The following is a 15,286-nucleotide window of genomic DNA, read 5'->3' on the forward strand; positions in this document are numbered from 1 at the left end:
CAAAGGTACTCACTATTAAGCATGACATAATTTGATTTTGCAGCAGAAGTTTTTAAAATGATCGCTCCTTTTTTAATAATACTAAGGTGGTTTTCAAGGGTTGAAAGTTTGATTGGAGGAGTTTTGAAACTCTTGTTGCTAGAAAAATGTTTGTCCAATTTTTCCACAATGAAGGAAGTTTGACATTAGTATTGACTCCAGGAAGAAAACACAAAAGTTGAAAGTCTGGTCAAAAACAAAGTCTAATGTTCCACAAGAAAAAGCAAGATTTTGGTCCATTTTAGTAGAAAACATATTTCTGTTTCATTGAAGCAAACTGAGCAGTTTTTGATAGTTGTGAGATTTTGAATTAAAAAACCGCCAGCCTAGAGCTTTTCTATGCTTCACAAAAACAAAACAAACAAACAAACTAAACTAAACCAAAAAACTCACCACACATAAATATGCTACAAGCTCTTTTGAGTGGTCTAGTAGAACCTGATGTTAAAACACCTTTGTGAAATAGCTTTCAGCACAGATAAATGTGCTCCTGTGGAGCCAGCTGGGTCATTTTGAACTGTTAGCGCTCCCAGGCTTTTATTTTTGCTCCTCAGCTATTTGTTTCTGCCCTTTCCTGGCCTCTCCAATGGATTATATGAGCATCCATTGTCTGCTCCGGTTCAAAGCCAGCCAGGTTTGCTTCAATCACTGCCGAACCTTACTGAAATTTCAGTAAGTCACAGGTGGCTGAGGCGAGCCTGCTGCAACAAAATTAATTAACGGAACAGCTTCAGCAAACCGCACTGAAAGGAACATGTCACATCTGATAAGAGATTGGTTAAAAGGCATGGTTAAGAGATTCTTTACCCAATTTAGTCCCTGCAAACCAGCTCCACAATGAAAGAGGACCCTTGTTAGAGCAGTGAGTTTTCCACTGCGTTTCTTCTTTGCCTGGGATTAAGGACAAAGCAGCTTTAACCGGCACCGATTTCGGCTGAGCTATCCAATTAGCCATGCACAGAAACAGGCTTTCCAAGTTATCTGATTATTTGCCTTCCCCTGAAAATCGATGGCATTAAAAACCCAAAGCTTTTTGTACCAGCTTCACTGTCTTTCAGTCCATCACCTTCCTTTAGACCTCCCCGGTGATTCGGTCACGTTGCGGAGAGAAATTTTCCACCCTGTAGTTGGTACCTTGCCCTAGAGATTTCAGATGTTTTTCCGGGCAGTTTCAATGGTTTCTAGCTGTGTCTAGGTGAGGTTTCCTTCCTCTGACCCCGGTTTATTGGTCTTTATACAGACAACATCAAAGGATGGAGACCACCGCACTATGAAATGCTAAACAGCTTAGTCATCTACAGGACAATCCACTCGATCCACTCTTAAAGGCCTGGATTTAATTTCCTGATCTGTCGCTGGCCTTATTGGAGGATGAGTACATGAGATGTCACACAACCCTGTTAGTGGGGGCCATAGATGATTTGAAAGAATGATATCGATTTGCTAAAGATATTGGTAATTTGAATTAATTGTCAGGATGAGGGAGAAAAATATATATATATATATATTTAATATTGCTTTCATGTGAAGACTGGGAGGGTGCAACCATTGAAAGCGGTGACTTGTTCCTTGCCAGTGACTGGATCCCACAATCACAGTTCATTTCTCAGATGTCCCTCAAGATCAGATCTCCTGGACAGAGCAATGTGAAGAGACAAAAATGGCCAATATCTGGACTGCCAGTTTCTGCTTGCTTTCAATGCCTGACATGCCAATCTCTCCTGAGATATTTAACAGTGGTTTAGCTCAATAAACAGACAAGAGCCCCTCATCCACAACTCTATATACAAACCATATGTTGCAGTTGAAAACTCTGAAGATTAGAACTGTCCATTCAATTTAAACAAGGTCACGAATGAAAACTGTTTCAAATTCAATAAACAGGCCATTTGAAAGTGTAGACGCTGTGGAGGACAAGCTTAACAACTTAATTGACAGGTAAAGCTTCATTTCTAATCCTCATTTTGATATTGTCTGTAGCCTCAGGAGTCAAAACACATCACTGCTCAGTCCTCAAAATATGCAGAGAAAATGAAAATGTCAACTGAATGAAAAAAAAAGAGAAGCATCTGTTTGATAGCTGTGTAAGCCTGTGATATGTAAACTGCTTTGGAGTCAAGCAGCCCTAATTAGAGTTTCAAGGCATTCTTCATTAACTATACACACAGGGACATATATATACATATATATACGAGTTTTAAGCAATTATTTGGGCCAGATAATTTGCAAGAAATTCAAGGTATAGAATTAAAGTAGGGAACATGATAATTTCATGGACCAACCTGAAACAACACCGTGACGTTTTCACACAGTCATGAAGAAACACTTTTCCCCATCTTTTCACAAAGCAGATCTGTACTTTTTTTTCCACTCTTACTCTTGAAAACAAAAAAGAACACTCCATTTCTGAATCTCAGAGTAGTACACAGCGTCTCAGCAAAGCAAAGCCAAAAAGAAAGACTGATAGGGTTACCAGCCTCCCCAGTGGGGTTATGCTAATAGATATTTTGGCAACTGTACACCCTTGACGGCTCCAATTCACATCAATATCAAACCCACACAGATGGACACAGACTCTCGGTGGAAAACTGGTGCCAGGTCAAGTGAACGACCACATGAAATAACGAGACAGTACAAGCTCAAGAATGACAATCCAGACGAATGCGTAACTCATGATCTTTCAAAGTATTTATATACTGAAGAAAACAGCCCTATTAATTTTACTGTTTCCTGCAGAAAAGAAGTGAATGTACCAACTGTAACGAGTGAAGTTGGAAGAGGACGTTTTGCCTGCGCACCGCAGCAGTGTGGGCTGAAACACAATAATTAAAGTTTTATGTGATTTCTACTAAGGAGAGAGGCTTTGAGACCACTCGCATCAGCAGCTTCACTGCAACGCTCCTGCAAGTTTTTCTGACGTGGGGCAGAACAGCAGAAGGAAAATTTGGTTTGGGACTATCAATTTTTAAATACAGCTCCTCAGCACAATTCAGTTGGGCCACACTGGGAGGCAGAAGGATGGCAGAGGAGCAAAGGATCTCTATGAGAAGATGTATTTAGTCAGCGACGGCATGCTACGGCCCAAACTCCTCGTGTAGATTTAAATCTGAGACGTACAAAGGAGGTTTATACGTTGGGCCATCAGCATTTTCTCTCGGCAGGATATGACAGTTTGAAAAAACAGTTATGGAATAAAAAGAGAGACATGACTGATTTGATGAGAACATCTGGTTTCTGTTAGCAGCAATATTAATGCCCACTTGCTGAGCTCAGGAGGTGTCTCTACTGCAGGATGCATAGAGAAATGTCTTTCCACACACAGTAGGTAAAATATGCAAAAGAAAATGCTAATCATGCAAATACCTTCATAAGCTGATGTTTCCAGCTTACAGTGCGTACGCTCTGCTGGTCGGAACCACGAATGCCGTATGTGACAAATGTCCTGTTGGTAAAAAGCTTTAAGACACCACACGGATAGACTAGTCTTGCAAACTGACTGGAACATGAGCCAGTCTTGGGAATAATTGGTTTGGGAGGAGCAATCACCAGTCAGAACTGTGCTATTCAACATGTGAAACATGTAAAACGCTGGCACTGGGCTTGCGGTGATGAGGCTGCGTGGGGCTATGAAAACAGGGAGGGAAAACACACCGTTTGACCACCAAGATCCATCTCTCTGCCATTCTCACCTAGATGAGACCACAGCACGATCCATTTCTGTAACAACTGGCTCTCTGACATTGCTCTACAGCCAGTAGTTCGTAGGGTTCCTCCTCAAGAAGCGGCCACCAGCCCCAATTCCCCGCAGGAGCTATCATGACTACGGGCCAATTTGCAGCAAATCTACAGCATCAGTGAGCAAAATACAGCTCATTACACAGATTTTCTTGCTCTGCTTCCATATTAGTCATGAGGCTGCAGAGATTCAACCATGAGAAGAGAGAAGTGGCATCAACACATCCCACACCTGTCCATACCAACTTCCAGAGCTGGATCCTAATGAACAATACTACCAGGCACAGAAGATTTTTTTCTCCTTTTTTCCCTCTTCCTCAGAAAAAAATGACATCAAAATAACCACTTGATTGCTCCACTTTTATTAGTTGTTTTTGATCTCCTTGGCTGTCATTGAATCTCTTTTGGGATAGTAACTGCTAACAAGGTTCTCAGGTGGGTCTTTCAAAGATCTGGTATGCAACAACAGCAGATTTATTTCGAGTTGGTCTTCTAATAAATCCTAGTTAAAGCCCTCAGGTACTCGTGTAATTGAAGTTTGAGTAATCCAATATGATGTTGATCAAACTACTGATCTTTTAATAACGAACTGTAGCCCTCCCAGCAGTCGCTGTCTTGCTGACAGTCATGTCTGGATTGCTTCCTTTGGGCCAATGCTTTGAACACAGAAGCTGACACATTTCTGCTTGCTTTAGATTTTATCGCAAATTGTTCTAAAGCTTTTTAAGGATATATCGGATGGCTCGTAAAAATCCACGGGCACTTCAATTAAAAAATACGAGATTCCTATTAGTTGTCTCAGTAAAGACTAGTATTAAATGCTTCTAAAGGGGAATATAAACACCACTCCAGAGTTGTCCTTCTTCCTCTCTCTGTATCTGCCATTAGTCCTTGTTTACGTAGCCTGTAGGCAAAGCTATAGAAAAAGCAGTAGTTACCCTGCACAATACTCTCCACTGAAAGGCAAATGTGCACATTTTTCCTCTCATAATTTCCATTTAAAGTATGAATTGAAGGTTTCTAAGCCTTGCCTCTCTACACAAGAATAATTCAATTGCAATTTACATTTTCAATGTGCTCAAAATGAACAGCAAGATGACTCATGTGCTGTTTATAAGATGCTTACATTTGCTGGTAAATACCTTGCTACAAACAAGCTATAATTTAAGTATTCAAAAGTCTTCTGCCTCAAATTACTACTAACGGTAATTTTGGAGACCATGACCAGAGCTTCAATTTCAGGCTTGCAAAGCTCTTCCTACACAATGATTCTTAAAAGTACGAGAGTATTTTCTTCTGACAATGTCAATCGTATCTCTGTAATTGCAGGAAAGATTACCTAGCTTTTAATTCACATTAGTCAGTTGCAACAATACCATACTTCTTTCCTTTCCTTTAAAATAAACTAATTATTGTCAATCAGCCCAGTGGAATGTTAACATTTTCCATAACCTGTCTTTCAGAGGTAGTCCTAAATGCTAGAAACTAGCTAATATAGACTAATCAGAGCCCTAGAAAGATCTCAAAACATTTTTGTACTGCAGTCTATCATTTTTGTCATATTATTTCTAAATATTATATTTTATCCGGACGATAATAGTCTTTTCCTATAGTTATATTGTGCTCTTCATCTAACTATTCAAAGCTCTTGCATTAATTAAACCACATTAAATCCCTGACTGCTGCAGCAAAGAGTATAGTATTTCCAAAACTTAGATGTTTTCATTGTCAAAAGCTGCTCAACAAAGTTTTATGCATCGAGTAGTTTGGACAAAGAAAACTTTTCATGCCACGATGTTTGCTCATGCCCAACCTTCTGCACAAACTCACATTTGCAAGAACTGGAGTCATGCACAGAGAAACCACGAAGGGGGCGACTGTCATTCTCCCTGCACTTTATCCAACCACAACCCTGCCACGGATAATAGCAAGTTACGGGTCTCACTTAGTGTTTCCTTCCAGCTGGTGGAGTCCATGGGTGGTTTTTCGGATCCTGGAGAAGACACAGGAGCTGGAAGCGTTGGGGACGCAGCCCATGTGCCGAGTCTATAACCAGCTGTGATGCAGGCTGAGATTTCGAGCACCATATGGATGAGACCAGCAGACGCCGTAAAGACGGGGCTTTTCATTAGTTGTTACCTGGGAGGCCTGTGACATCTAGAAACAATTTTTCCTTTTCAGTCCATGTCAGATCAGTGACCAATAATTAATCTGATGACTGAAACGCAGAATGTGGTGCCAGTTTTCTGTGGTTTGTGAATAATACTACGCTTTTCAAAAAAACCCACTCTGCTTTGGAACACAGCAGATGTGCTGCAGGAAACGTATGACATGTCGATATGCCACGCTACACCCAACCCTGTGTAATTCTTACATAACCTGGAAATTAAACTGGCAGTTGCGTGGTTTGTTTACGTAAAAAGCTGTTATTAAAATGCTGCAGTTGAATTAAGCATTCAGAGAGAAAAATCTAGACACCAAAAAAAAAAACCAACAAAAAAACCCAATGGAAAAAACAGGGAGATTTTTCCTTCCTGGAAAGAAAACAGATTTACCAAGACTACCTTGCAATAATAATTTAATTCTTGAAATATAAGTGGTCCCAGCCTGCCCAGAGTGCCAAGGCTGCAAACGCAGGCAGGACTTTGCTTTGGAGCCTCGGATTAGGAGACTCCTTTTGACGCCAGCCTTTTCTATGCAACTGCTCTGCATAAAACTGCTGCTTAGCAAATGACTGAAAAGTGGCTGTGCCTCTCCTCAGCTCCACTCAGTAAAAACATGCATGCAGGATAAACCAGCTCACTCTTCAGTGGCAATATTCACTTTGGAAGAAGTTGTCACAACTGCTAGTCCATCCACCCCGAGGGATATCAGATGGGAGAAATGACGTGGTTTAGCTCTCAGCCGTCTTTGTTCAGCGTGTGAGAAAGGAGCAGGGAGACTTCAGCAGCAGTCAAGAGTGAATCAGGAAAAATCTAAACGAATGCAATTAAAATAAAAAATGAATCAAATATCAGAGCATCAGATGCTCTTCTTAGCTAAGACCGACACATAAATGCTCAAAAAGATAGTTTGACCGCGTCTGTTGTGGTCCAAGTGATGTGTCTGCCCTTCCCTGACTGATGGGAAACAGGTCAGACCCAAAATGACTGTGATTTTGCCGAGTTTAGTATTCGATACATTTTAATAAGATTGCAAGGGTCTGTGTGTCCCCAGCGTGTAATTGAGTGGATTAGGCTTAGGAGGGTGCACAAAACGAGAGGGGACCGACCAAACCAACCCATTAACCAGGATTCAGGTAATTAATTGTAAAAGTCTGATAACCTCCAGTTAACGTTCCCTTTACTGTGAATCTGTTGTAATTTTTACTACCTCTTTTGAGCGCATTTTTTGCTGTAGTGCTACCACGAAGAGACAAATGCAGAAAGATGACACTATTTGCTTCTCGCAGATATTGATCCCAGCTGGCTCCAAAAGCAACGCAGGCGCTGCATAAGGTCAGACAAACGACCTCCAGCCTTTGGTCCTTCTCCAGAACCAGAGAAAAATGCTTGAAAATGAGAACTGGGCATTTCCAAAAAACAAACTTCCTTAGGAGTAGAAATAAAATTAAATTCCCAATAAGGTTTGCAAATATAGCTATGAATGTCTAAGAATCATATCTGCCTAGATCTTCTCTGCAGCCATGCACAAACACCACAAAATTCTCCTGCCTAAATTCAATAGTCTCCAGAAAACCACAGAAGTCTGACTGCATAATGCTAAATAGTGTTTAAAACATATAATTCATCCTTAATGTTAGTTAATACTTTTCAGTTTGTAAGGGGAGTAAGGGAACCCTTGATTTCTATCAACTGGGATCTGAAATTAAAAGCAGTAATTGTGGATTTTATTTGTGACTAAAGATACTAATTTGACAGGAGCAATCATAAATAAACAATATTTAAATGTAAAAACAAATATTACTTCTTGTTAAATTCACTTCAAATCATTAGATATCTACCAGCTTTCTGCACGTACAAACTAGTGGAGAAGAAAAATTTGAAATTTAAGTACTTGGAGTTTTCTGACATAGGTAGAAGAACCTGTCTTGGAGCTTCAGAGCCCCTAACAACAGGGTTGGAAATACCAGAAATTAGGCTTTGTCCTTTTTTCTCTCACAATTCTTTTTGTTTTGCCTATTCTTTTTATCTTCCTTTTTGAATTACCATAAAAAACGAATTCATTAAACTATCTTAGTTATTGAGATCATTTACCCCGAGTCTGCTCAGGTCACAAAATGGAGTTGTCTGTTTCCCTAATTCTCTGAGGTCGACTTTAAGTGGGCACAGCAATTCAGTTACAAATAATTAGATAATTGTGATACAACTCCTGCTACTGGTTTTATTTCCGTATCTCAAGACAAGGTCTTGAAATAGAGAAAGATGAAGAAGGTTGGGTGGCTTCACCTCATCTAGGAGCGTCCAACGATGGAGTGAGGGGCAATGGGCACAAACTGAAACACAGGAGGTTCCATCTGAATATGAGGAGAAACTTCTTTACTTTGAGGGTGACAGAGCATCGGAACAGGCTGCCCAGAGAGGTTGTGGAGGCTCCTTCTTTAGAGATATTAAAAAAGCTGTGTAACCTGCTCTGGGTGAACCCGCTTTGGCAGGGGGGTGGACTAGAGGATCTCCAGAGGGCCCTTCCGACTCCAACCATTCTGTGAGACAAATGGGACTTTATGAGAAAAGACAATGCAAAAATATCCTGAACCCCTCCAGGGGACTAATTTCTCCTCTTCTATTAATAAATAACTTAATTAAAAAGCTCCTCGGCATTTCCCTAGAGGTATATGGCATTACGTTCTTCATTTTTTTTTCCACAGGACATGGCAGAAGTCTGGTGCATTGATTTGTTGGACACGGAAAACAGTCCAAATGCAGAATTAGCATGTTTGTTCTCTTTGACAGAAACGGGGTTTGACAAGAATAAGTTAACAATCGACAGCTGAAACCTTACAGACTAAATAAATGCTGAGGTCATTTTAATAAACACTTTCTCTTCGACAAATCCTTCAGTTATTTCTTTTAGTCCAGCTATTAACTCTTCTGTTTGTGGAGCTGCCATCTGACCTGGGATCGGGCTAAATCAGTGACACTGGTGACCATTACGTTACTGGGGTAAACAGTGGTGGCCTCGCAAAGTCACACACTGGATCTGGCCACAGCCGCTCCAAAATCCCTCTGGGAAAGGTCAGGAGACCTGCCAGGGCTCCAAGGTTTGAGCGAAACCCCCAGGGATGGGGTTGTGGGGATTGCAATATTACTCTAATCAGTAAAATAAAAGCTTCTTTTCATCAACAGCTAATCATAGGACTTCACTTGTCTCTAACTTCCTTCAGTTGCCTTGTCAGATGAGAGCACAATAATATAAAAAAGAAATGACAGTTCACCAAAGAAGGTTAACAGAAGGTCACGACCTTTTTTTATTCGACTTCTGCAGTTTATTCATGTGTGAAAATGCACTTTCGTAGCTGTAGCCTCAGCATCCCTTCCAGATCTGGACTTATGCCAATAATGGACTTTTTAAATGGTTTGGAAAAGATCATTTTTGCTTTCTGTAATGTTTTGAGTAGAATTGCTTTGCATTAGTGTAAAATATAAAATGAGTATATCTGTATGTCTTGCAGAGTATCACATAAGAAGTCAGTGATACCTCTGCTTAGCAAGTCAGGAGGTTTTGCACAGAGGGAAAGCTGCTTTGCGCATAACACACAGACACACACACACATTTGTTCTCCCTTGCTCAGACACAGCTTTCTGAGCAAATCCATCCCTGGACACTAACCAGAGCGCCCTGGAAACACTGAATGCTGGTACAGATGCATAGGGCACAGAATCAGGCTGAGAGTCACATACTAATAAATGTAAAATATTAATTTGTTGTATTACTTGTGCAGTGATTTAAATCCAAATCCCTTCTCATCATTCATTTCCATCAGACACATGAAGAGTGAGAGGTAAGCATGAGCTTTATGTCAAAATCTGTAATGCCTATGCAACTATCTGCCAGAAAACATTTCTCTGTCAGATAAGAAAACTGAAGTTCTGTCCATGAACGCTGGAGAGTAAAATCTGCAGTACAACATGTAGATAATGAGTTTTGAAAGGCTAATCAGTTCGCTGCTCTGGCTGGCATTTCTACATAGATGTACGAGCCTTCACCTTACAACAAATTGCCTGTTGATGTGAGTATCCCTTGATGAAGTGAAGTAAGACTTTACATACCACATAACTCTGAATGATGTATCCCGCCATAAGAGCCCCCAATTAGTTAGAAAAGATCGTTACAGGCCTTGGAAGGAGTAAGGAGCCCGCAGAGCAGGGTGTCCTGGCCTGTGCTGCTCCATTCCCTTCCACATGTGGTTCTAACCACCCAAGAGATGGAAGGTTTAGTCAATGATAATAGAAATAAAGTATTTTAAGACTATTTGCCTATTTTATGCTGTTGTCTTGTTCATGTTCATGGAGACTTGTGTCTTGTACATGCATTTGGTAACCTAGAAGACAGAGATGCTGAGTATCCTCAGCTCATTCTAGCTGCGAAATTAGGCCTTCAAGTCTCCTAAAATTGCTCACAAACCCCTCAGCTGTTATTGATCAAATCACTCATTATGATCAAAACACTTCATTATGTTGTTGGATTAGGGAATTTTTATCCACTTTCCCTTCCTTCGTGTTAAACAGCTACAAACAGCTAAAACAAGTTTTTTTTTTTCCCAATATAGTTATTTCCTAATATCTTCCCTTTTTGTCAGAAGGATGCTCTATTTTGTTTCTGCAAAACAAGATCAATCTTTGTACTAATAATGACTTACTGAATAAAATCTGTACTATTTTCATAGTACTTTTCTAACGATACACCTTATTTGTACCTTGGCTTATAAAAACACCTCTACATCAACTGATCATTTCAGTCACCGGTGAAAGAATGGGAGCAGAACAACAGCACATATCTATTTAACGCTCGAGTTTAGACTAAAGGGTAACATAAAGCACAATGATGCTATAAAGAAAGAATGTAACCACCCAGAACAACTCTAAGCTGTATTCCTCCAAAAATGCTGCCTAACCTGAATGATGAGAAGCTGTTTTGCTCTCATCTGCAAAACAACCCCTTTGAGCAACACAGAGGCACGAATAAAACACCGGCTAGTGTCATGTCCTGAAAAACTAACACCTTCCAGCAGCAAACGCAGTTTTGTTTGGAAGCTCACTCTTCTCTTATGCAGTAATCAACCACTAAATCACTTCTATTGTAACATCTGATGGCTAGAACTTGGCTGGAGTTGGCCTTCTTGCAAGTCCATACAGCCACATGCTCGTCATCTTTATCATCTCCACAAAATTTCAGGTGTAATTAGTGTCAACGCTGCGTTCACTTTGTTCTGTGACTTGAGCATTTCCAGTTTATGCTTCCATTTTTGTCTGAAGACTTCAAAAAGTGGCTAATAATTCATTCTCCTGTAATTCCTGATTAAACAGTATATAGTACAAGAATTGAACACCTTAAATTCTGTTTGAGTTTTTAAGGAACGTCAAGAATTTAAAAAAATCATTTATATTTTAGGAATAGAAGAATTGTGCAGAAGGAAAACTAATTTAACTAACTTATTAACACAGAATTATTTTGAAGGAAACAAGACTCTTGCATACTAAGAAATTTCAGATTACAGTGAGTACAACCCCTGCTTTCCAAAATTTAGCTTTTGGACAACTTTTACACAGATCTGAAAGCAGTAAGTAGTCATCAGCAGACAGACCTACACACTGGTTCATGGATATGTTACCAGCCAGTCCTCAAAAGAGGTAGAAGAAGGTTGAGGTGAAGTAGCAGGAATATGCGAATCACACATTGTATTTTTGGCTTGAGCTCTCAAAAGGCCAAAACAAATGCACAGAGGATCATAATTAAAAATCTTCATCAAAATAGAATAACCATGTACAGCTTATTTACACTGTCAAGTTGGGTATCAAACAACAGGTTGCTGTGGAAAATAATTCTATCATCTCTTAGTGAAGAGTGGAGTCAAATAAACTATAAAGTTAGGATAAAGAATATGACCACAGCTAAGAAATATACATTGCTCTGTACAAACCTTAAGAACGGAGCTGAAGGACAATGGTAAAATGAATTCCTGGAAGAAAGGAATTTGTTAGATACTATGCTACAGGAACTGCCAGAGAATATAGCTTCTTGTGAAAAGATGATAATACAGTTCTTGAAAACCTCCCTAGCACCTTTCATCTCGAGATAAGAAAAAAACATCAACGATATACTTGCTGCAGCAATGAAACGCGATCGGGGGTGCAATATCAGGCACGCAGCCGGTGAATATTCATTACCTGTGTCAAAGGAGAGCTCAAGAGGAAGGAACTGCAGTGCAGTGCTCCTTGGCTACTCCACACCTGATCTCCTCTACCTTCTACATCTGACGGTGCAAAAATCGTAGTGACTGTAGGTCAACAGATCTGATAGGCTTGTTTACACCCCCCCTGTGTTCACCGGTGCACATTTAAGAAGTCTAACCATAATTGATTATGTGCTCTAACATATGCTTATGTGATGTTTTGCTTCTGCACAAAGTCAAGCTTTTGCATAAGAACAAATTTTACCCCATAATGCACTAACTAGACTTATATTTCCCTTAGGAAGAAGATAAATGGGTTTATGTAGCATGTGGTTTAAAATCCTTTTTTAGTCAGTTAATCTCTAGCTGTGGAATTGTGATTGAAATGCAAAAATGTATGTGTATTTTCTAGTAAGAACCACGTTGTTTTAGAGACAGACAAAATTTTATCAAACATATACACTTTCTTCAGGTTTTTAAATTGGTGATGGAAATTCCATAATCAGAACATGGCACAGTCAATCCAGGTTAAGTGATAACATTTTTTCAAAAAAGAAGAAAACAAAGGCTCAACTCTTTGAACTGTTCTTACAGTTACATATTCGTAATCCAGACATGAGAAGATCTGTGCTCTTGTCAACTCCGAGCATACGCTCTTCAGCTGGCTCCAGATAAAAGCCAACACTTCCTTTTCCCTCCCAATGTCTCCACTGATTTCTTAACAGCAGTGAGACACAGTATAAAATATTACCTCCACACGATTTGCCATCTTCCCCCAGTTTCTGGCCAGCTGGACATTTGCAGTGGTAGCTGCCGATGGTGTTACAGCACTGGTCGTGACAGCCGCCGTTCTCCGTGGTGCACTCGTTGACATCTGTTGGGGAGAAAGTATTAGGTGGTGAGTAAAGAGTGAGCATTGACCACATTACCTGGTTATTTGAGGAAAACTGTGTAGGAGTCTGATGTAATGGAGCGAGCAAGTTACCGAGATGTACAGCTAAGGACCCTGAAGGCTGCCAGCCATGGTGCTGGGCCCCCAACTCAACCGAGAGTTGCAACGGTGGGATTTTTCCTCTCCCACTTCTGCACAAGTTGAACCTCAGAGTTCACCCAGCTCCAGGCAGACCATTCCCAACGCGCCAACTTCCCACTTCTGTGCCGCAACATCAGGAACTATCTGTAGAATGTGCTTTCCACCAGCTCATCTGTGCGTTAGGTTGCTTCTAGCAGTTGTGGCAGAGATAAAAAACCTCTGGCAAATGTATATCAATTAAGGTCTTTCTTCCCTTTGGGTAAGTGTGCGCTAATATCTACACACCTTACGTATTCACATTCTCAAGTTTGTGCTTGCCTGTGTGACTTTGAATAGGAAAAATTAGATCTTTACACATAAATGAAGAACATTAAAGAACCACATAAATAAGTAAGTAAATAGACAGCCAATGGCAGAGAAAAATCAATAGCGAAGACATTTTCTTTTTAACTCGTCTATTTACACATGCTGCATAAGAATTTTTGAAGGAATGTTATCAAAATTGCCAGGCCAGTAAGATTGCTCTGTTTAACAAGATCAGAGACAACAGATGGTATGGAATTATTTCCACAGTAGAAAATTTGTCAAATGGGATAGTAAATACAACAAACCCAGCAGGTATTCGCTGCACTGATTTCACGTATTCTGGAATGCAGACTTGTGCGATGCTTTCTTGCTCGCTTTGCTCCCCCTGAAGTGCTAATGTCACATCAGCGCAGGGCTAAGCAGGGATAGCAATGAACCTGCGTAAGAATAACGGGCCGCGGGGGTCTTTTTCTCAGTTTTTTGGCAAATATCTTGAACCAGCTTGCTGGCGGAGCCGACCTTCTCAGCATGTTGGTGAGGGGAAAGCCGGGGCTGAGGGGACGCATCACATTTCCAAGCCTGGCACGAGGACACGGGTGACAGATCTCGCAACCGCGAGGCCGCTGGCACTGGCAGAGATCAGATCACACTTTGCGTTCAGGCTACAGAGCAAGAGGAGCAGGAGGAGGAAGATGAAGCAACAGACGACAAGCATCGTCTTGACTGTGAAAATCCCAGGGAGTTACTTCGTACTGGTGGCACTGCACATCTCTGACGGAGAAAGGCAGCTTTTAAAAGAAAGAATTAGACTCTGGTCCAAAGAAATACAAAGTGCTGTAAAGACAAATCCGAAAAAGAATCTCACATTTATGCAAGAAAGGTGAGAGCCCTTCAGCTGCAATCCTTGCTGTTAAAGACTAAGATTTACCAAGGATTATTAGTTCTTCAGTGAGTTTGAGCTTAACTTTGCTAGCTCATATCTTATCCTGGCTAAAACGCACGCGCCACAAGAAATTTTTGAGGAGGTTTCAGGCTGTTAAAGAGCTAAAAGAAAAGTGTATCATGAAATGCCAACATTCACTCAAGTGCAGCTGAAGAGGTACAAACTCACTAAAACCTTCTTAATTCTCTCCGGCTTTAAATTCAGTGTAATGACGGACACAACAAAACTTCATGCTCAGTGATATCAAAACACATTGGCAAGCTATATATAAAAAAAAAATCAGTTATCTCAGAGCTACACAACAAACTCACGTGAAGTCAGCAAAGCTCTTCTCAATTTCACGGGAACGCGATTTAGACAGAAAACTTTTCCGAAGCAAAACACTCCTCCATGCTCCAAAATGCAAAAACAAACCGTACCAAAATAAGACATTCATCTGTTCACTTCTCTTCAGCAAGAGACAGAGAGAACATATGACAAGCGACAGATTTTAGACATATTCCTCAAAGCACTGGAAGAAGGCACTTCAGCGCCGAGCATCGTGCCGAAGATCGACAAAACAGGCAGGTTCCAAATGATTTACTCCCTCTAACTAGCAGACATCTTGATGTGCCTTGTGGTAATAGACAGTAATGAGCCACATAATAACTCTGCTCCACAGCTTCCACTTCTATTTATACTAACTAACAGTATTGAAAACTAATAGAATCTCTTGCTCTTTTTATTTTTTAAACAAAATAATGGAAAGAACTAGTCTATTCTTCTACACTGTGTTTAGCACCCAGCATAAAATATCAACTAAATCCTGTGGTCTATGATATACAGTCCGATTTATTAA

The 15,286-nt window shown here is 40.4% G+C and overlaps 1 protein-coding gene across 2 annotated transcripts in view; it reads right to left on the reverse strand.

The window, feature by feature from the left end:
* The window catches only part of LOC135991580 (multiple epidermal growth factor-like domains protein 6), a 199,209-nt gene that overhangs the window by 78,381 nt on the left and 105,542 nt on the right, over positions 1–15,286 (reverse strand). For both annotated transcript variants that reach the window (XR_010606529.1, XM_065640310.1), the window contains exon 5: positions 12,918–13,040. Coding sequence is in view for 1 of the 2 variants with exons in the window: in XM_065640310.1 (XP_065496382.1) it covers positions 12,918–13,040 (123 nt within the window). In the remaining variant the exon portion in view is untranslated. The remainder of the gene's footprint in view (positions 1–12,917; positions 13,041–15,286) is intronic.

The sequence above is a fragment of the Caloenas nicobarica genome, chromosome 8 (genome assembly GCF_036013445.1).
Source record: "Caloenas nicobarica isolate bCalNic1 chromosome 8, bCalNic1.hap1, whole genome shotgun sequence".
In the NCBI taxonomy this organism is placed as follows: Eukaryota; Metazoa; Chordata; class Aves; order Columbiformes; family Columbidae; genus Caloenas; species Caloenas nicobarica.